The 21,605-nt window shown below is 33.9% G+C and overlaps 1 protein-coding gene and 1 long non-coding RNA gene across 51 annotated transcripts in view; both read right to left on the reverse strand.

Annotated features, from left to right (window-relative positions):
• Nucleotides 1-21,605, reverse strand: part of RIMS2 (regulating synaptic membrane exocytosis 2) — a 409,122-nt gene that overhangs the window by 112,097 nt on the left and 275,420 nt on the right. For 26 of the 50 annotated variants that reach the window (XM_032442841.1, XM_032442835.1, XM_032442828.1 and 23 more), the window contains 3 exons: nt 3,667-3,846; nt 2,404-2,513; nt 1,565-1,597 (listed from right to left, as the gene is read on the reverse strand). In XM_032442841.1, the coding sequence (XP_032298732.1) occupies nt 1,565-1,597; nt 2,404-2,513; nt 3,667-3,846 (323 nt within the window). The remainder of the gene's footprint in view (nt 1-1,564; nt 1,598-2,403; nt 2,514-3,666; nt 3,847-21,605) is intronic. The other 24 variants (XM_032442845.1, XM_032442843.1, XM_032442837.1 and 21 more) reach the window with 3 other exon arrangements.
• LOC116652988 lies at nt 11,645-17,259 on the reverse strand. The gene is made up of 3 exons (XR_004306283.1): nt 17,158-17,259; nt 13,985-14,050; nt 11,645-11,711 (listed from the first exon to the last, which is right to left on the reverse strand). It is a non-coding gene; the product is annotated as an uncharacterized LOC116652988 (long non-coding RNA).

The raw sequence follows: 21,605 nt of genomic DNA on the forward strand, positions 1-21,605 counted from the left end.
TTATTAATCGTAATTATACTCTGTCATTGCTAGAAGTTAGGTAATCTTCTGTTCCTGTGGAGGCTTATTTTTTTTATAGAAAAAGATGAGTTCCCTTAAAGAAAATGTAAAATCCTAAAGATGGATAGAAAAGGCCTCAGAATAAAATTACATTGTAATTGGAATAGGATCTCTTAATTCATTATAGGAAATCACATAAAATACTGCCTGAAAGCTGGATAACTATGGACTCTGTTTTTAACCAAACATTTATATATGTAAAATAAAATATGCAATGCGTCTAGATACTGTAGCTTGAGTCTCTTGTGACACTGATTGCATTTTAAAACTCTATTAACTGTGGATTTCAAAATTTTCCATTGCCCACATTTTCCAAAAAAGACCACTTTAGACAGAGGTATGGGAAAATATTCCTCAGCCTTTGAGTAAATACACAGTTTCTCAGGTCCCATCAATACTTACCAGAGAAAATAATTCTACCAATCCTATAAAAAAATGATTATTTCATTGTATTTATTGTATTTCTCACTATAAAACCCATGTTGTAAATAGGATCGCTACTCTCTCTAATCAGACACAGTGAAAATGTACAGTACTTCACAATAGCTGCCCCGGAGAGCTCACAGTCTAAGTACATATGCTAAGCAGCGAGCAGGGTAAGTGGCATAACATGAAAGCGAGTATAGCAATGACAGTAAATATCAGGTGATTAGATGCGATTATTTCCTGGCACATCTAACTGCATTTCATATCAGCATTTCACAACACATAAGAATACGAAGAAATGAATATACTAGTGTGATGATCTGAGAAAACAGAGTTTCTTGTCATGAAGTTTTGCTTCCAAAATGGAAATAAGCACCATAAGCATTGTAAATACTAAATTAAAAAATCTGATGAGACAAATACAGTTATACTACATATAAAACCCTCAGTGGTATAACAAAGGACTGCAATTGATATCTTATGTCTGGTTAAGCAAATTAAAAGGTTTCAATTAAAAAAAAAATACAAAGGGATATAATTTTAAAAGGAAGTATTATCAGGTTCTTTTTTGAAAGACTAACTTGATTCAATTAATTTTTACTTATATATTTTATAAAAAATCTAATTCAGCACCTGCATAAATTACATTTGCAATAAAAATGTGGTTTTGATTCAGTGCATGGTTGACATTAAACATGTCAGATATCCTCATGTGCTTATCTGCATGAAGTACTAATCCTGAAAAGATGCAAATATGTAGATTAACTGGCTTCAACATAACTTGAAATATTCTTCTTTGTTTAATGTAAATCCTTTGTTTTAAAAATGAGTATATGTCTGGGTACTTTTTAATGATTATTGCATTCAGATAACTTCACTTATTCTTTCTTTCATGTAGAATCCTGTAAAATCTATGAGTCATAGGTCTGAATATAAAAAAGACTGAACAATTATCACAATGTTTCTGACTATGTCTATGCAATAAAGTAACATCAATTGCAGTTGGGTTTATTTTTCCCCAATAGAGCCTCTCAAAAAGGCTTTCAGGTGAAAAACAAACCCTCCTTTATGTACAGACCTTCATAAGGTTCTATCTCCTTGTCTCCATTGTCTAGGGAAAGTAACAAAAACAAAACAAAAAAAAGAAACAAAAAAGGGAACCAAAGCACAGGGGTTAAAAACAAGGTAAGTTTTATAAAAGATACAATATACATGTTCAGAAGGATAAGGGAAAAGAAAAAAAAAAAAAAAGAAGGAGCGCATACGACCATTTAAACTGATTTTGCACAACACATTCAGTAATCAAAAGTGGAAAGGTGAAAATGTATTTGCTATCAAAAATGTGTTTACAGTCCTTTTTCTAAACATTTTGGAAGATGCCTCCATTGACCAGTGCTTTTACAAGACATTAAAGATCAGCACAACAACAGTATCTGTAAAGCATGAATTATGAAATATCTTGCTGGCCTTTCCTATTTTAAAGATTATTACCTCTTTTCTTGATCTTCCTGTTTCAAGGTGCAGAGGTTTTATATTAGTACTCTGTAACATACACCATGTTTGCCCACAAGCTACGCTATTAACTCCCAAAAAGAAGTTTTATCACTAAACAACATAGAAAATATCATTTCCTGCACCTGTTGAAGTCAATGACAAGACATCTCTTGAGTTCAAAAGGAATAGGATTACGCTAATAGTTCATCTTGGTTCATACTGTTGATCACTACTGCAATGCTGATGATCCAATTCAGTCAAGATGTTAAAATATAATAAAATAGAATACAAAATACAATATTATCAAATCCTAGTTCTGTGCACAAAATCTCAAGAGTTTTAATTCCCAAAAGAAAAATCAGAAACATACTTGACCTCTGTGAGCATTTTGCAGTGTCATTAAGGAGAAAACCACACACTTACTTCTCTCCAATGTCCCTTTTGGTGGAAGCTGTGGTAACTGCCTGCCCCTTCTTCCTACTACTGGAGTACTCGATGGACTTGTCTGAACAGATCCAGTTCGAGGATGTGACCTATGAGACACATAGCAAAACAAAACATAGCAATTAAATGGCACATTCATCCTTAAATACCTTCAAGAACTGATAAAAGTACTAATTAAGTTTTGGCTCACTTGGGACCCTTGCATTCTCATAAACTATTAATTCTTAAAATACAACAACAAAAAAGGAAATATCTCTCTAGAAAAAAAAAATAAATAAAAAGAAAGAAAAAAAGAAAGAAAACGAAAGCACATTAGCTAGACTAAGGCTAAGCATCCATAAGATGATTGTTTGCACAGTCAAGCTAGAAAATGTACTGTATGTACATTCATGCACATATGGACATAATACATGCATGCACATACAATTTTTACAGGCCAAATTCAACTATGTTTATTCAGTTTTTATTTGGATAAATTCCCATTGATTGGTAAAGACATTATAGGGATTTAAATAATTGAAGTAATAAACTGAAGAACGATGCTGGGATTTGACCAACTGTCACTGAGGATTTGATGGTACTATCTTTCACTTTCAGAAAGCAAAAGAATGTATTCTGTAGTTCCAAAATAAGGAGAAGCGTGCTGAATATCTGCAAGACCAAAATTTATTCAACTTTTTACTGCATTATGTTTAAGCTCAGAGTAATGTATAGACATCTGCAAAGTGTCAGTCGGTAAAGATAAAGTGTTTAACAGGAACAGTACAGACTATGGCACAGTAAAATGTAGTCAGAGGAAATGGTGGTTAAAATGGCAGTAAAAACACAAAGTTAGTACAGTCCAAATGAAGAAACACTTTTGTTTAAAAAAGGAAGTTTCATTTGATGTTACGATGGTTCTTCCATAACTGATGTCTGATGAACACAAACAATTTCTCATTCTGTAAGATAAGAATATGATAGTTATGAGGTGTTTCATGTGGGAAACTATCTAGGAATCCTGGTCAATGAGAAATCACAAACAAATGCAGTTAAATACTGTTAGTAGACAATTTAAAATGGCAGACACACCATTATATCCAGAATAGAATATAAATAGTGTGTTGACACTGACAAGGTTAGTATCTACTGCTACTAGTGATCAGCTAAGAATGAGAGGCGATACCAATTAGCTACTGGTAAAATAAAATGGTGAGCTGGTGGGGCAGAAGGGGATTAGTCTGATTGATTTGTCTGTTTCACCTCGGTAAGGCAGGTGAAGGAGGGGCAGATCTTCCAGTCATTAATGAAGGCATCGACCTGATGAGGTTTGAGTCAGGACGCTCTGTGGATCGGGAGCGGGAGTTGGTCCGCTCTAGCATAGGACGTTGCTCTGTTGATCTGGATCTTTGATATGGCTGTCTATCTGCTGCTTCACAATTCCTGTAATGTTAGTCAAAAAGCAGCTCGGTTGACTTTTCTATTAGTTGTAAAATATGCTGCATGATACTGGTTTGGAGAAAGTCATTTTGTTATGTACATTTTCTTTGGTAAATTTCTGAGTTCGCTTCATGATTACATACAGTTTTTTTTAAACATGTATGCTTTGGTTTGCTCCGAACTCTTGATAAATGGGCTGAAATGTTTCCAGTGTCTCAGTAATGACTATCTATGCAATAGTCTGTTTCCTGACAATTTCTTAGTAAAAAAAATATTGTTAGTTTGTAATTAATTCATCATCATTGGAGGAAAAGAATATATGACACAATTAAGTCTCCCTGAAGCTTAACTGTGCATTTTGATCGAGCATTTTAACTCCCATCACTATATTTTTTTCAGACTGCATTATCTTCAGAGGTGCTGATCTTTAACCACTATTTGTGGGAAAGTCCACAGCAAATTCAGGCACGTTCCAGATGTTATAATTACTGTGTAGCACTGTTAAATGCTACTAAACTCAAAATGTCTGCCAAAATACTGGCTAAGCTATAATGACAGATCCATATGCAGTACACAGACTACTGTCAGAAGATCTACAATGCCATTAGTACTGGCAGATGTTCTTTGTAGTAGACAAATACTGGTTTACAATAGGAAAAATATAAAGTCTAGCCTTCATCCTAAAGAACAGTGACAAAACAGCAATTAAAACAGTCAGCATTGAAGACACAACAGAAAGAAAGCACACTGATCAGAAAATAAATTTCTGGATGAACTAGTTTTGTCTCCTATCATAACTGATTAATCATATACTTTCTTTCAGAAATTAAACAAATCTCACCTTTCTTGACAATGTAACTGCTCTGTTTACAGGGAGTAATAATGGCTAGCAATGTGCAAAAACAGATAAAATCACAGTAATTTTAAAAGTAAAAAAATACACACTCCTGAAGCTGCTCATTAATTTCGTACTCCTTCTATGAGAGCACCTGAATGGCAACAGAATAAACATCATGAATATATATAACCCTCTGTTCTTTCTCTTGAACTGTGTTGTGCATTTCACAATGAAGTCAGAGTGATTGGACATGCAGCAAAAAGCCAAAATTTATTTAATATCAGAAAAGAAAGAGCCATACTACAGACTCATTATGAGGAGTCTTAGGTCATTAACAGCACTTTTTTTTCTACAGCACCATACTGAGTCAGAATATAATTTTCTCTATGGTGGCTAATTTTGCTGAATGGGTGGATGCATATTAAAATGAATGTCTCTTCATTCCTTCCATAAGGTAATAATTTGATTCTTTAAGGATAACAAGACATGGCCACAGACAAGTTCAGAATAATACCATTCACCATGAACCTATGTCTACAAGCTCATAACAAGAAAACACACCACAGCAAGAAACATAAGCTGAGGCACTAAAATATCAGAAGAAAAATACAATAAGCCTAGCACAAAACCACAATAAAATTACCTCACTTCTTCTATCAGTTCTGTTTCTGAATGGGAAGCTTCATCAGCAAAAACATCCACTGTCTCGCTTCTTTTACATTGTGGGCAGACAAAGAAACACAACCTTAGCTTTGATTTGAATGTTGCTTAGTTTGGGTAACTTTTTAAGAGTTTTCAGTTATAAAAAGTGCACGCTTTGACTAAGGGAATTTGAAATGATTCCTTAACAGCCCTGATCCAGACAAATCATCCCTATCATCTGTAACCACATGCGTAAAACTAGTGAGCCCACACATACTTCCTTTCTTCTTCTGGTCTCCTACCAAAAATGGGTATCATTCCATCTCCAATTTCTCCTTCCCAACAGCAGGACATACAGAGGAAGAGGAGCAGCAACCATGATTCACTTAAACACTTCATGAGAACTTAAGCCTCTTTCATTACTCACTCCTAAAGCCTCATTTTCTTTAGCTGTTAAATAAGAAGTGGCTTTTAGGATGATAGTGATCTAACTCACTGCCTCAGAATGTAGGAAAACTTTTTTTTTACCATTAAGACCAATACTAATATCTTAGAGGGCATGTTTCTGTTATTTCTGTACTCTCTGAAGACTATCATGAAAGCCACTATATCTAAAGGCCTCATTTTGCATATTCAATAGTTAATCTAAATATTCCATTTACTTCAATCTGCACCTGGCATTTACTTCAGGAAGAAAAACAACTGAGACTTCCAGTAAGTGAAGGAGAGCACAGATTTTTTTTTGCTTTTAGAACCTTTTGCTTTTAGATCAACCCTTGATGCCACTGTTGCTTCTGTAGATCAGAGGATCTGAAACTGAATCTTGAGGTTCATTTATTACAAGTTACAGGTTTAGATGCTGCAAATATCTGAGTACCCACAGTCTAGCAAATGAAATGGTATACAAGCACAATGACAGCCTTCTGTGTGAAACCATCCCTGTGTGGCTTTTAATCATACACATACCGAAAAGAATTAAAAAGACACATTAGTGTCTAGAGCGAAATGGGCATGTTCTTTGTTTTAACGTTCTGGTATTTTTTTGCCCTTTCCACAGTAGAAATGTACAGTAATATCCAGGTCTTCAGAGAAGAACTGTCCCCTTTACAGAAATAATCCCACTCCAATAATCTGCTTGAGCAGCAAAGCTCCCTAACACAATATACAACTATACATTAACATCACAGGGGGAATTAAAAACAGACATTAATGACTTTTCAGACTTCATTCTTCAGTGCTTATGTTCCCAAGTTATCTAGATGATACTTTCTTTTAGTCTGACTTAAATCATAAAATATGAATAACTGATTTTTAAAGAGGAAAAAATAACAGTCAAGGTATTAGACAGCCATAATATTTTAAAGTACACAACAGCTGTTCATCTCTGCCAACAGACTTGTCATTATAAAAAATAAAGTTAATGAAAGGTCAAATAATGACTTTTCTTCTCACAGTATTGCCTAAGACAACATCTTTCTTCTAAGAAAAACAAGTTTGGTAGGTGGGCCATTCCTCTGTCAAAATCTGTGAGACTCGTGAGCATAACTATCACACCAAGGAAACAGTAGAGCAATGTCTACATCTTAAGCAAGAACATCTGCCACACTTGCAGGAAAGCTCTGCAAGCAATAAAAATTTAACAACTCATCCAAATTAGAATTAGAATCCCATCATATCTAGGTAGCAATGTATAGTAACTAAAATATAACTAAAATATAACTAAAATATCTAATAAGATGTGCTACAACATTTTTTGTTAATTGCTGGTTTATCTGAGTTGCTCTACACTCATATTCCAGGAATTTCAATAGATAATTCTGTCCCAATGCAGAAAGTAACCATTTCTGATTTTAAATTTTTCAGATTTGTTACTTTTCTTAATAAATAAAAGGGAAACTTTATAAAAAATCAGTGCATTAATTGGTCCAAATTCATGTACAGAGAAAGTCGCATAAAAGATAAACATTTTTCCACAGTAAGCCACTGTAAGATCTTACAACACAAATGAGGATTCTTTCCTCAAAATAAGTGAAAGGAGTTTGTTTGAAATCCCATGTTTAATATTGCTTTACTGTGTTCAAGTCTGAAAAAATAGACATTGAGATGATGCCGATCAAAATGTAAAAAGTACTCAGTTTTTCTTGTAACAAAAAACTGAAGAAGTAAAAATAGAATTGCTGTAGAATTACTATACACTACAATTCAGCTCCTAGAACAGCTTTTCTTTTTATCTAGAAACACCAAACACAGAACAAAACAAACAAAAAAAAAAAAAAAGTAAAATAAAATACAACAATACATGTTCTAATGATCCTAACTTCAAACTTCAGCTAATATTCAATTGTAATACCTGTCAGTGTCTGTGGATGGTTGCTGGATTTCAATCCTTGGACATGTTATTCTTCTACTATCTATAGAAACTTTGCTGTTTAGTCACAGACACAAGATCCTCTGTTAGCATAACATAAATAAACATGTCTACAAACAACTGAGAATTCCAGTACCAAGCAAACTTAAATTTTTGAGTCATAAGTACTGTCATGGAAAATGGAACATCACTGCCAAAATATTGAGATGAATTGAGACTGGACAGCTTTGCCAAATCACCAGTTCATACCTTTTTAGGAACTAAATACAAAATTGTGTGCTATACTATACTATTTAAAAGCAAGAAACATCATGCTTTTAAATACCCTTGCAGAATATAAGCAAGAATTAAAGCAATGCATTTTTGCTGCAGTAGTATTCAACTATGTTTTATGTTTATATATATATACATATATGTACATACATACACACAAATATACACATACAAATACACACGTGACACTATTGTGTATACAGTAACTACAGGTATATCTACATGACAGTCACAGGAATGACTACAATGCAGCACACCGTTATCTGAACTACTTTTCTACTAGTTAACGCAGCTATTCAGGCAAGCAGAGAACTGCTGCAATGTCAGGCACACTGTGCTCTTCACTGCTGTGTGCATACAGCTACACAGATACTGAAACAGCTTCTTACATTTTGCTTAGATATCTGTCTATGGCACTGTAGTCATTTAGTGATTCTGTCACAAACATATCTAATCACACTAACACACAAGGGCATGACACAAACACTAAAATGCTTAAAGAAACCACATAGAGCTATATCTATATAGGTTTACTCTTCATAATATGTTTCCTCATCAATAGATTTTTAAACATACATTAAGACATAATTTCTCAAAAACAGAACCTTCCATGTTGGTATTTCTTTACAGACTGGTGGATGAAAGAATGCAAGTGGTGTATAGGCTACCTTATGTCTTACTGATTTATTCAGTTCATTTGGTTAAATTTTGCATATTAATTTCTTTTCTTATTTTTGTATTATGTCAGAATTATGGAATGTATAGAGCAGTTTAATTTATTTAATTAATACTTTTATTCTATATTGTCAGGTACTTTTAACAGTACTTTTAACAGCTGTTAGTATCTTTAACATAGATCCTCAGTTGAGACAAACTGAAGAATCACACTGCAGAAAACAGGTAACTCCCATATGTATCTATCTTATCTCCAGAAGAAGATTCACTGAAATATGATTATGATAATATGGTGAACAATTAAAAGTTGTGAACTTAAGTTTCTCTGAGAGAGCTGAAATTCCGTTCCTTCCCGGTGCCCATCTAGATCAATTCTATAATAGAATATTATTGATGCAACTTTCTCCAATATATTAACTTAAATTTTAATAACTATATTAGAAATATTCCAAAGTTTAGGTAAGCTTTGTAACTTTCTGACATATTTTTCCCCATTTTGGAATAAAAATATTTCAGCCACTCAACTTGAATGTGTGATAATAACAGATGAACACAAATAGAAATACTCTAAGGTTCGGATGAACACCTCTTTCTTCGCAGAAGAGGAAGTGGTATTGAGGACAATGCATAGAAAAGTTTTGCAGTAAACCTGGAATGTTCAAAAGCAGCTCGGCAGAGCGCTTAGACTGCAGACTTAGTGAATTAAATGTATCCTTAAAATCAAGCATGTGTCTTAATTTGCCCTTCTGCTTTGCAGGACTAAATGTAGAATTTCTAAAGCACTTGTCCTTGATGACTGGTTTTACTTCTCATCTCTTCAGTTTACCTCGATTTGTACCTGGCACACTCAGGCTACCACAAAGAGTAGGTTTTTTGTTTGTTTGTTTTTTACAGTAACGTTTTAGACCAGAAACGTGGCAAACATTTAATAAGGATCTCAAATTAGTCTTAATAATATAGATGTATGTTTATCTGTACGCTTAACTTCTGTCAATAATCCCTAACTCTGACCTCCGTGAAGACAAAAAGCATTTTGTCACTTGATAAAGCCACAATTTCCATCAGAGAAATCAAGAGAAGCAGTTATGTAAGTTATCTATCTTTAAAGCACTTAAATCATATATGAGCAAAATAACATGCTGTTACCACAAAAAGTCTTGCATATATCTATAAATGTGAATAGAATTTGATCCATTTCAGTAGTCCTTATTCTACTAAATCTGTGCTATATGCCTTATATGTAGTGGGCATTTATAGTGTAAACCATATTAATTCACAGCAAACGTTCTTATAATTTATTCCTTTTCCCACAGCATTTTGTAGCTAAATTTAAATTGAGACAGAGAGCATAAAAATAATTCATTTTTCAACTTTCAGATCTGTTTTTAATTTGATACTTAGCTATGTTACATGCTTTCTGTACTAAATCTAGGACCAGTATACTAAAACTATTTAACATGGCTACCACAAGCAAGCACAAAAGTGTTGCAGTTTTCAGGTGGCTTGTGCCCCTTCCCATGGAGAACTACTACACATGGTCCTTGCCGTAAGCTCAAATAGACTGTATGTTGAAGAAACTCAAAACTGAAAAGCTAGCGAATAGGGCAACTGTGGTTCAAAGCGTTAGTAAAGAAATACGCTCCTGTGTTACACTCTGTGGCTGCACTAATGTATAGACAAAAGATGATTGTAAATCCATCTAAAGAGAAGAGAAATTTGCACTGAAAGTGCTGTTTTTACCCCAACTTGTAAGTCATAAGTCAAAAAAGTCACATTATCCTTTACTCTCTGAATTCCTTAAACAGAGTCATTGTATTTGCAAAATCTATTAGACAAATATGAATCACACTTTTATTTAAATAATCTTAGGAGTACCAGTTAACTATAAGCAATCCCCTGGGTATAGGCTTTATTTTCACTATTCAGTATCATCTTATATGGCTTATTTTATGCAACTGAGTATAGCCTAAGAGCTTTCCAATTATCTGCTTCAGGTACCAATCTGCAATTATATTGACTTGTATCATCACAAAAGAATAAAAAGTAATGCAAAAGTAAAAGTGGGTTTAATATTAAATTTACTGCAAAAAGTAACCCAAGGCATAGAATTAGTTAAATATCCATGCACAATTTTCATCTTATTATTTGTATACACAAACCTGCAGCTTTTGAGATACCAGTATAAATTACTATGTTGTGCAATTACACAACAGATGATTTTGAGTTCTGTAGCTCCAATTAAATTTCCTTAAGGAAAACTTCCCAGCAAATCAGTGGGAGTTTCACTTAAGAATGTTCCAATTATCAGAAACTTGGATTGAAATCATACATTTATTTTAGTCAGCTAAAATATATCCCTGGCATAGTATATCTTATGAGATATAGAAAGGCAGAAAGAAGCAAGCTCTGCACACTCGACAAAGGAAATAGGTAAAAATAAAGATGAAGAAAAATGTTTTAAGAGTGAAAAGAAAACGAGGATAAAATCAAAGCATAAGTTTCTGTGAGCAAGATGTGTGATCCTTTGATCAGGAGCCAAGTACAGCTGGGAAGAACTGAAGGGTTTAATGTGCACAGAGCTTTACTTGGGTTATGCATCAATCACATCGAGAGACAGGTTAGACAGTTAGATCTGGGACTGCTTCTAAAGCTAAAAGGTATTTAGGCCTCAAAGGCACATATCCCAGCAGTACAAATGTAGGCAGGTATTATCACTCAAATAGCCCATTTTCATTAAAGCAGTCCTTAACAGTGAGAACATATTTTAAAAATAGTTCAAACATAATTAATGTTCTCTTTCTATTTGTTACTGAATAAAACAGCTTAATCTTGGAAAAAAAAAAAGAGATGAGCACATAAATGCACCTTGATTCTGAGTCAAGAAAGAAAGAGATAATGAAAAATGTACTTATTGGGAATAAATTTGGAACAATAATCAAATAAGTCTTATAATAAAGATCAGAACATGTACATTTTAGCTACATCTGTAACACTACACTCTTTACTTACCCATAATTTTCAGCTGAACCATTGACTATATGATCTGCCCATGAACTTGCACCATTGTACCACCTTCACAATGCAGTTAAAATAAAAAAGTGTTATAAAGAAACAAAGGTATTATTAATAGCACTCTAACTTATCTGACATGTCCACTTCTTAGTAAAATGTGAAGCTTTCCGAACATTTCCATAGTATTTTATATTATCTCTTAGGCATAAAGTTAAAAAAACAAAACAAACAGTAACAACAACAAAATCCAAACATAATAATTTATTTTTTCGTTAAAGATTTTTAAATATATTCCACCTTTAGCTTTTTTGTCAGGTTAGACATGAATTTCTGCTCCATGAAATCTAAGTCGTTTTTGCACACAAGTCTTCAATTTTTCAATGGCTGCAATGTATTTAAAATGATTAAGAAGTAATTGTGGAGATTTTTGATAAAGCATTTGGTTTTCATGGTTGTTTAAAAACCAGAAGAAAACTCACTTCACTCAGATCAATGAAAATCAATTAAATTTTATACTTATATTGTTCTTTCAGGCATTAGGTTACATGGGTAACCTAATCATTGCAGCAGCACATTATAAATGAGTTGCAAATAACATCAAAAAAACCTTTTCTTTTAAAGTAGAAAAACAGAGAAAAAAAAAGTGGGACAAAAATGATTCTTTGACTTCAGACACCAAGAGATAACATATTTAGATACCTTAACTCCACTATGTTAGAATATGTGCAAATCACCCAATATTTGATTAAGCTTCAACTCTGCATCTGGAGTTCCAGATTTTCAGGGTATAGCATTCAAACTGTGGTTATCCTGCTGCTCAATGATTTTCAATATAACAGTGGGTGAGAAGCAAGACTGGGATTTTCAGAGAATATCAAGGGACTACGGTGTTCCTAAGTTGAATATAAGTCTCTCTTTGACTCTATTAAAAATCTCTGCAAAATTCTGCAGGAAAAAGTGTTTAATGGCTTGAATATTCTTATCAGGGGGTTCTCAATGAATTTGTTCCCAGGGACCATAGCAAATGCATGGAAGATTTCTTGTATAACCTCATTTTTTCTTAACTTCTCAGGTTTCAGAATCTTAAGTTTTGAGATATGCTTATTAACTACATGATCTCACACCTCAGGGTCATTATGCTGAGGGAAGGCAAGAATGCAGAATAAATGAATATCATTTAGCTGCTCTTCTTCATTCTATATTTTCTGAAACATTTGTAGCTAGATCAATGAAAAGATGAAAGTTATTTAGTTCAGTGTAATTTAGATTATATTTAGTTTAATTTAAATTTGAACACAGCTGCACATAGACAGGTGTATCTTTACATTTTGCATGTATTCATCCTTAAGACTGCAGCCTGTGTCTCCAGTTAGCTAGGATTTTAGGAAAAACTTTTTGTAAAACTGCTTTCTTATAGGCACAATAAATCCATAAGCAAGGGTTCAAAACTGCAGTTTATTGTATTCATAGTAATGAAATAAAAACAGATCTTTTGTGCCTTGCTTTACTTGCTCCTATACTGTATACAGAGATCACGTACTGACTTAAAAATATACACAGAAATATAAAAGCTCCAATTCTAAAAAGGGATAGGAAAATCAACTTTCTTCTCTCTTTGCATTTCTTTCTTTTTGAACCTTCTAAACATGAAATGCTGTTTTCAAATAGCTATTTCCAGTTGTATTCCAAAAGTTTTCAGATTACACTTTGGATTTTTGTTATATTAGTTTCACTGTGATACACCATGTGGAAGAAAAACAGCACTTCTGGTTCCAGCACAGCAAATGCTCAAAATCATCCTGAAAACTTTTCATCCCTTTTAAGTCAATACTAGTGTTAACGTGTCAAAAGTTGAGCACTTTACATCACTCATGATATTAAAAGAAATGAACTGGGGTTTCTAAATTTTCCCCTAACAACTCACCGCGACTGAACATGTTAGCCATTAGAGATACACTGCTGTTAAGTGAGGGAAAGCTTTCAGTTGTACCAAACTCCTCTGTACTATTCAGTTCCCCTCCTACATCTTAAAATGAACCATTTTATTTTTTTTTTTTTTCTTAAGCTGCAGTTATTCTTCACAAAAAAAAAGAAAAAAAAAAAAGAAAAAAAAATAGAAAAAAAAAATCCAGAGTGAAGGCAATGATGAGTTAAAAGAAAAAGCATCACTTAAAGCTCTGGAGATTAGATTAACTGGTCTGTATTTTAAAAATGTTGCATATAGTGCATTGTAAACTTGGATATCATCAGTCTGGATGAGTTAAGAATTTTAGATTCTTCAGGAAAAATGTGTTATTTATCTCTATCTACTTTTATTACAGAAATAAAAATACCTTTCAGGAGTATAGGTTGTGTCATCGTAATATGTATTAGGCACTCTTCTCTCATGCCTAGTCCTCCTGAATATGAAATAAACAGCACAGATATTTCAGACATTTTAAATGGTGCTTATTTTAAGATGTTTTCCTATACTGCACTTTTAGGATAGCAGTGAACAGAGAACACGTTTATCTACTACACATTCAGCAGTATCTTCTGAATGTATCTCTCCATACATAGGTAATGTTAAACTTCTACTTTCAAAATATATTCAGATACCAATAACAGCATATTAAGGACAAATGACATTGGTCAACACATGATCATTTCACAGGAGTGAAAATTTGTATCAGTATGAAAATAGGATTTAAGCAAGAAGGAAATTTCACCAAGAGTTGGATACGGATGCTACAAAATTTCTGACTGCTAAAATGACAGTCAGAAAACAAAAAGGAAGAAGTTTGTTTCCTTAAGTGATGCAACAGAAATTTTGCCTGAAACAAATGGCATATTTCATACAAAATGTGCTGAAGCCACCTTTAACTGTCTCCCAAACTGAAACCTTGAAGTTTAAGTGCAAAAATAAAACAAAATAGCACAGAGTGTGGTGTTCTCAGTGACTAATCTGAGCTATGCGAGAGAAAAGCTGAGAACAACTTTCATACTGTGATACTTTCAGCAGATTTTTCTTCAGGAAGAGCTGCTAATATTGGTAGGAAAACAGCATAGTTTCATTTAGAAAACAACTCAGATAAAATCTTGAGAACATTCTGTTCTTGAGAGCACGTGTGCATCACCCAATTTAGAATGGGTCAGTGTCAAATTACAAACCAGCATGCGTAACTCTAGCAAACTGTGAACTGGGGGATACACATAAAAATGTAAATAAAGCTCTACACGCTCAGCCACTATGGCTCATATGCTTTCAATCTTAGTAGTTCTAGCAGTATGAACTGATATTAGCTAGTGCTACCAAACTATCAAACAGCCAAGGAAAATTGGTGTGGGGTACAGAGCTGCAAGGAGTTCTTGAGAAAGTCCAAATGGCACCGAAGTCACTGATGCTGTGTCTCTGCTTCTTGTCTTTCTCAGGCAATTGATGGAACAAGAATCTTGTCAATGCAACCTCCATTTCCATTAGGAGGGAAATAGTCAGACTACTTCAAAATGAGGGAACTATCATAAAAAATGTCAGAATAACACTGTCAGAGAATGAATTCAGTAATCAAGGTTCTTGATAATGGAAATCCATCCTAGAACTAACTAACTAAAGACTACTGAATTTGATAGCCAGTAACTGAAACAAATACAAGTATAAAGTAGCTACCTCTTCAAGGAAAATTCAGAAAGCTACTTGAGATCAGAAGAGTACATGAGTGGCTGTGAATGACTACCAGATAAGCAACGAAGGGGCAAAACAGGTAAAAAATTTTGATTGATGCATCTGCATATCCTATTGGCTGCAGGACATCCACACTGGTGGACTCACAGTGATTTAATTCTGTCCCAGATGAAAGATTCTTCAGTGAATGCTTGGCAAGATAACAATGTTTGAGATTTTGATAATAGTGGAAAATGAAAATAGTTATTTCACATTTTAAAAAGTGAAAGAAAACAAGAATAGATGTGGCTGCTTGATATCACTATGACATTGATTAAGTAGAAGGAGCTAAGAAGATGGGACTAGTGCTCTGACTTAGAACAATAATATATTTTAAGATAAACATGGAAAAAATGGGAAAAAAGTGTGAAGAGAGAAGAGGAAATGTTGACTAAGAAGCAATTTTTCATATATTTCCAAAACATAAAGAAGAGGAAAATATTTAGCTATCTTCAATGGAAAATGAAAAATTGAATAAATGTTATGCTTCAAATGATCCTTTAATACCTAGAGAAATATTCTCAGAAACATTCTCAGAAAAGACTAACTGGATGAAAAGCTAGGAAAAATGACAGTAACAATGGGGTACTCAGAGTAGCTCATGTCTGAAAAGATGACTAAAACAACACAGGAAGCCTGGATTGAAGAGGACCAGACAATCCAGGATCAGTTCCTATGCCCAAGGAGTCTCAAGATACTGCTCTAAAGGGAACATCTGATTGTCCTTTCTGACCAAGGAGATATTAGTGCTAATGAGACTTCACTTAAACAAAGCCTTGGAAAAGATGTATTCCATCTTACTGCTGAAATCCTGTCTTTTTCATCTTTATGATTACTTTACTCCCCATCTTGCTCTTTATTTTGTTGATTTTACTCTTTTTTCTTTTTCTTTGACAAACAAATTTCTTCAGAAACAAAGATGAAGATTTGCAAGTCAAGATCCCCAAACTAATTTGATAGTAGCTTCCAGCTATCAGCAGTATATGATACAGCTATCAATCTGAAACAAGTTCAGATAAACTAGTACAAATGCCAGTAAAAAACTATGGTAAGCAACAGTATTTAAAATTAGCTATTGAAAAAGCATAAGTATCAGTGCATTTCATCACATATATTCAAAAAAGTATTTGCTGAAAATACCATAATCACAGTAGGACTTTTTACATATGTAGTGCAAGAACTGCACAACATATTTCATATCTTATGAGCCACTGTATTTCAACCATAATTATTTCACAGAAATCATTATGGGTTTAAATTCTCAATATGCTACTTTTCAGATAAAAACAGGAACACTGATGGTCTGTAGTCATGCACAGTCATCGTGAATGTATACAAGTACTCATTAATTGCAGAATAAGTACTATATAAATATCTGCAACATAAGCTTGTATGTTTCACTCCATTTTTCATGTAAACAAAGTATGAGATTTCAGAAAGACTCAATTTATGTGCACTCTGAGGTAGACAGGCATTTCCTCATTATTTCAAAAAAAATAATAAGCACTATAAGCACTTTGGAAAATTCTGGCAATATTAAAGCTTATACAAAGACCCTTATACTGAACAACCATATAACCTAACTTATGAAATTCACTTTTATAAAACTCTTCCGCCTCTCTTAGGATTTTGCCATAGACTTGAGCAGTCAGTCTTAGGTACACGCATGTTCACAGAGAAGCATAAAACACCTTCAGAGTGTGTTTATTAATAAAAACATAGATCACATTCTTAATTTGGAAACCAAACACAGTGCTGACACAATATATGGGGTAGAATTAAAAATATGCTCCACATCAATTATACCTCTCAAGATCATAGTAAGCACCCTCAGAGTAGGTACGGCACATCTTACGGGAGCGAAGTAATCTGATTGCATCTTCACAAAAAAGAGGATATATTGTGTGATCCTGGCTGCCAAAACATAAAGGGTGAACACAATGAAAAGCAACACAAAGGTGAAACAAGGACAAAACAATATGAAAAGAAAGGAAAACAGAAACACTAGAAGAATACTCAGCTGGAACTCGGGTGAATTTAGCAGAGCAAAAAAATGCTACTCCAAAACATTAAGGTATTTTAGCCTGAGACTATGAGACAGGTACCAAACCCCAGATTTCTCTCTTGCAACATTTAACAGAGCCCATACATGTATTAAGATTCTGCATGTTAAATTCACAGTCTTGGCAGATATTTGTGTTTGTTGACTTAAATATTTTCCTTATTGAATTCTAAAAAGATATTGGAAGAATGTACGGATGGCACCATGTTCATATACCACCAATTACAGACCTGTCTACATAGTATGTTAGAAATTCGAATGCTGATACTGACTGGGTACTTCTAAGTTTTCTACCACTATACAGAGACTGATAAAAGCAGAAGTGGAAATGTAGGTACATAGAAGTACATGCATTATCCACACAGAGTCACACAGTGGAAAACATATACCTGGCATCTCTGTGATGGTGGTCTGTGGACTGGGTGTACCAGGAACGAGGTAAAGTAACATAATGACTGAGCAGATGGCAGAAAGAAAAACACAAATGAGACAATGAGATGGAGAAGGAATGGTGCACTTCACAACACAGAAGACGTAAAAACCTGAAAACACAGGGGCTGCAAAAGAATTGTACACATGTATATAAATTTATGTAGAGTTCCACGCATTTATTCTGAAAATTCACTAAGAGACAGGAGTACATGGATTGTTAAAATTTGGGATTTTTTAAATTATTTTGATTGGTAAAAAAGGTATTTCTGAAAACAGTGTCAAGAAGTTATGTTCCCTTGCTTGAAGGCAGCGACAACTCCAGTGCATATAACATATTGGGCAGAGGTTTACCTAGTCTGTCTGAAAGGCTATCATCAATGGGAATGCTACCAGTCAGCTGCTATATTTCTAGCTCCAGAGCTTATTATTTCTGATGGTGAAATTACTTAATATTTACCCTATATAACATGAAACACTGAAAACCTCACATTTATCCACTACTTTTGCTTCTCATGTCTTACTTTGTTTTAGTAATCAGACAAATTGTTACAAGTAGCTGTATTACCTACACATATTATCTTTTCCTCTGTACATGGATAAAATATATCAGCCACATGTAAATAGTCTTTATGAGAATTTTAAGATAATGACACGTAGTACAACAGATCTTTGTGCTCACTGCTTGCCAAATAAATGCAAAATATTATAGCCGCGACTATAAAAAGCATCTAACCTAAGTCCTTGCTTACAGTGTATTTGCAGACAAAATTGTTAGAAGAACAAGGAGTCACACACAATTCAGTGGAGCCCAACTCGGCACATTAATTTGAAAATTAGAGACAAAACTTTCTAATAGTGCCCAGACTTGAAAATCAGAACCAGCCTACCCATAACCTGGCAGTCATTTTGCTTTTGAGAAGCAGTGAAGAATATAATTCCACTATGTTCTTAAATTTCCATTAAAATATATTCACACCCACTGGAAGAACAATGTAGGAATCCACCCCACAGCAGCTATGATAAGTGCAAGTGAGGCAAACAAGTGCATAGCAGTCTATTTTCACCACAGTAGCTACGCACAGGCTATGTTCACATGAATGCCCTTAAATGATTTAGATGAAATGCTGGAAGTAATATTGCAAAACTTTAGCAAACATTACATTACTAAACAATTAAGTGCTTCCAGCTGGTAGACAGCAGTTTAATGTTAACATTTCACATTTGCTTCCCTTTTCTTTCTCCAGAGAGTTGTTGACAAATTTTCTTGATAGTCTTTCAAAATCAAACACAATATAGTAAAATAGTTACAATCAAATCTTTAAACCAAACTACAACTTCAGGCAGTGTTACAGAGCATTAATTTTTTAATTCCTCCTATTGAGAAATGCAATTTCTTACAGCTCACAAGAAGGAACACCCCAGATTTTTTCTTCCACCTACTGATATTCAAATGAAACAACACCAGTAAATGCTCTTCAAATCCCCACTTTGTCATCTTAAACGCCCAATCTCTGGTATCAAGTTTTGTCCCACTATTTGCAGAAACACAAAGCTCTAGTGCTCTTACCACATTCCAAGACTTTCATTTGTGATATTCAATCATTTTGGGTTTTTTAATTCAAAATCTTAGCGCATAATACACTGCTATTTAGATGCAACCATACATACAGTTTAATATGTAATAACCTTTAGCAAGTTTAACATATGCTTTCTTACCACTCAGAACTTTTCTTGTCTGTCTTGTCTATATAGACTAACTACAAGTAGGCTTTAGTTTAAGCTTGACCTGGTCCTCCAGCATTGCTACCTGTTTATAATTTTCCCTGTTCTTTCTTTAGAGCAAATGCTATACGTTATCTGATAAAATGTAATTCCTTATAATATGTTCTTAAAAGTGCAACATGACAAATAACTGTAGAAAACCTGCTTTTGAAGTGACTAGATGATCTCCAGAGGTCCCTCCCAACCTCTGTGATTTCTGTGATTCTGTAATACTCAGCCTGAATTAGTTCTACACATTATAAAAGTCATACATCACACAATAAGAATATGTAGCCTAAATAGCCTGTAGTATTTTCATAATTTATGATGCATCATTCCCAGCTGCAGGAATAATAATATAGGTATTGCTCATGTAAGCACGTTTCTCTTTCTCTGAAAATGGTTTTCCTTGATGCACCACAATATTTTCAATAAATTATGCATCCTCAGTAAACAAAAGAGGAAAATTGAATGGAATGCATTTGTATGGAAGACAAACTCACTGATATTGCTTAGGTCACAATACGACAGGATGCACACTCAGAGGCCACACTCTGTTTTGTAGTATATATATTTTGGATTGCAGCACAAAAGGTATAAATGCTTTCTGTATGCTGATCATTCACTTAACAAACCACTATTTTTTCTGATTTTATTAATACTTTATGTACTGAGCTTCAGATAAATTCTATAGATTTTTATAAGTATGTTAACAACGAAATACCAAAGATGCCCGAGACTTAACTACTACTCCTTGTTCAAAACCAAGATATGGAAAAGATCCCTTTGGCTACTACCCAGCCTAAACCACTTAAAATCATATTTTAAGTAAACTGTAACATAGTAAAATCATGGTTCAATTGGTTGCTGCCATTAAGCTTTGCATTGCCTCAATGCAAAACAAGTCCAGAAATGTTCTACAACTGAATACAAGATAAAAACATCTTTGAACTGTTTGTGAAAATAACAATCTGCAATGTACATATAGGGAGGAATGAATAGAAGATTACAGACACATGGCTGCATTTTAGACATTGCAGATCTTTTAAAAGATGCTGGATTTCAAAGATACTTTTCTTTTTCAACCTTCTTTTAGACCACAGAGTCCTCATTTGCTACATTACAGCATTCAACAGCAGAAGTATGTCAAATAATAGTATGGCAAAATGAAAATATTAGCCTGCAGCCTCGAAAATTTCTGCAAAATTATACACTTTGCTACAAAGAGGGTAATTTGCAGCAGCAACTCATCTCATTTACATTAAAGCAATGAAATAAGCCCGATGAAGAAGTACTATAGTTTCTGCAATATGACCAGTTGTATAAAGACACGCACAAACACACTTTCTCCCCCGCCTCAGGTGAAAACAGATTTCCAGTAATCTGACAATACGATTGCAGAGATATAGAAAGCACTATAATTATCCATTTTATTTATTTTTTTCAGTGAATAGAAAGTGGTGACATAATTTTTTCTGTTATCACTCACCTACTTGTCCATTTCCACACACTTATCATGAGGATAACAAAATACATGAGTGATTCTCATAGTCTAATTTTAGTATTTAGTTTCCAGGAACAATCTCCACATAGCAGAACAGTCCTAGAAAGATTCCTGAAAACGCACACACACGTATGTAGTGCATCACTGTACAATCCAATGTATTCCTTTGTGATCTTACTGTGTAAGCACAGATTAACTTGGTGCTGAGCTATTTCACTCAACAGTAAAGAAGAGGCATTAGGACATTTGCTATTGCTATTAATTTTCATTCTCTGTGTCCAGTTCTCACAATTTAATTAATACTCTGGCTTCTGTATTAGAGTGGGGTGTTGACTTCCAAGTATTTATGTGGAAATGGAGCAAACAGGTACACTGACATCCTGAATTGTGCTTATTGAAAGGCCTGTAAGTAATTCTGAAGGAAAAATAACATTTTCTGTCCCACAACTAGAGCTTACATGAATTTGGTTGGTGCAAGAAACTTCTATCAATGTC

This window comes from Coturnix japonica, chromosome 2, assembly GCF_001577835.2.
Source record: "Coturnix japonica isolate 7356 chromosome 2, Coturnix japonica 2.1, whole genome shotgun sequence".
NCBI lineage: Eukaryota > Metazoa > Chordata > Aves > Galliformes > Phasianidae > Coturnix > Coturnix japonica.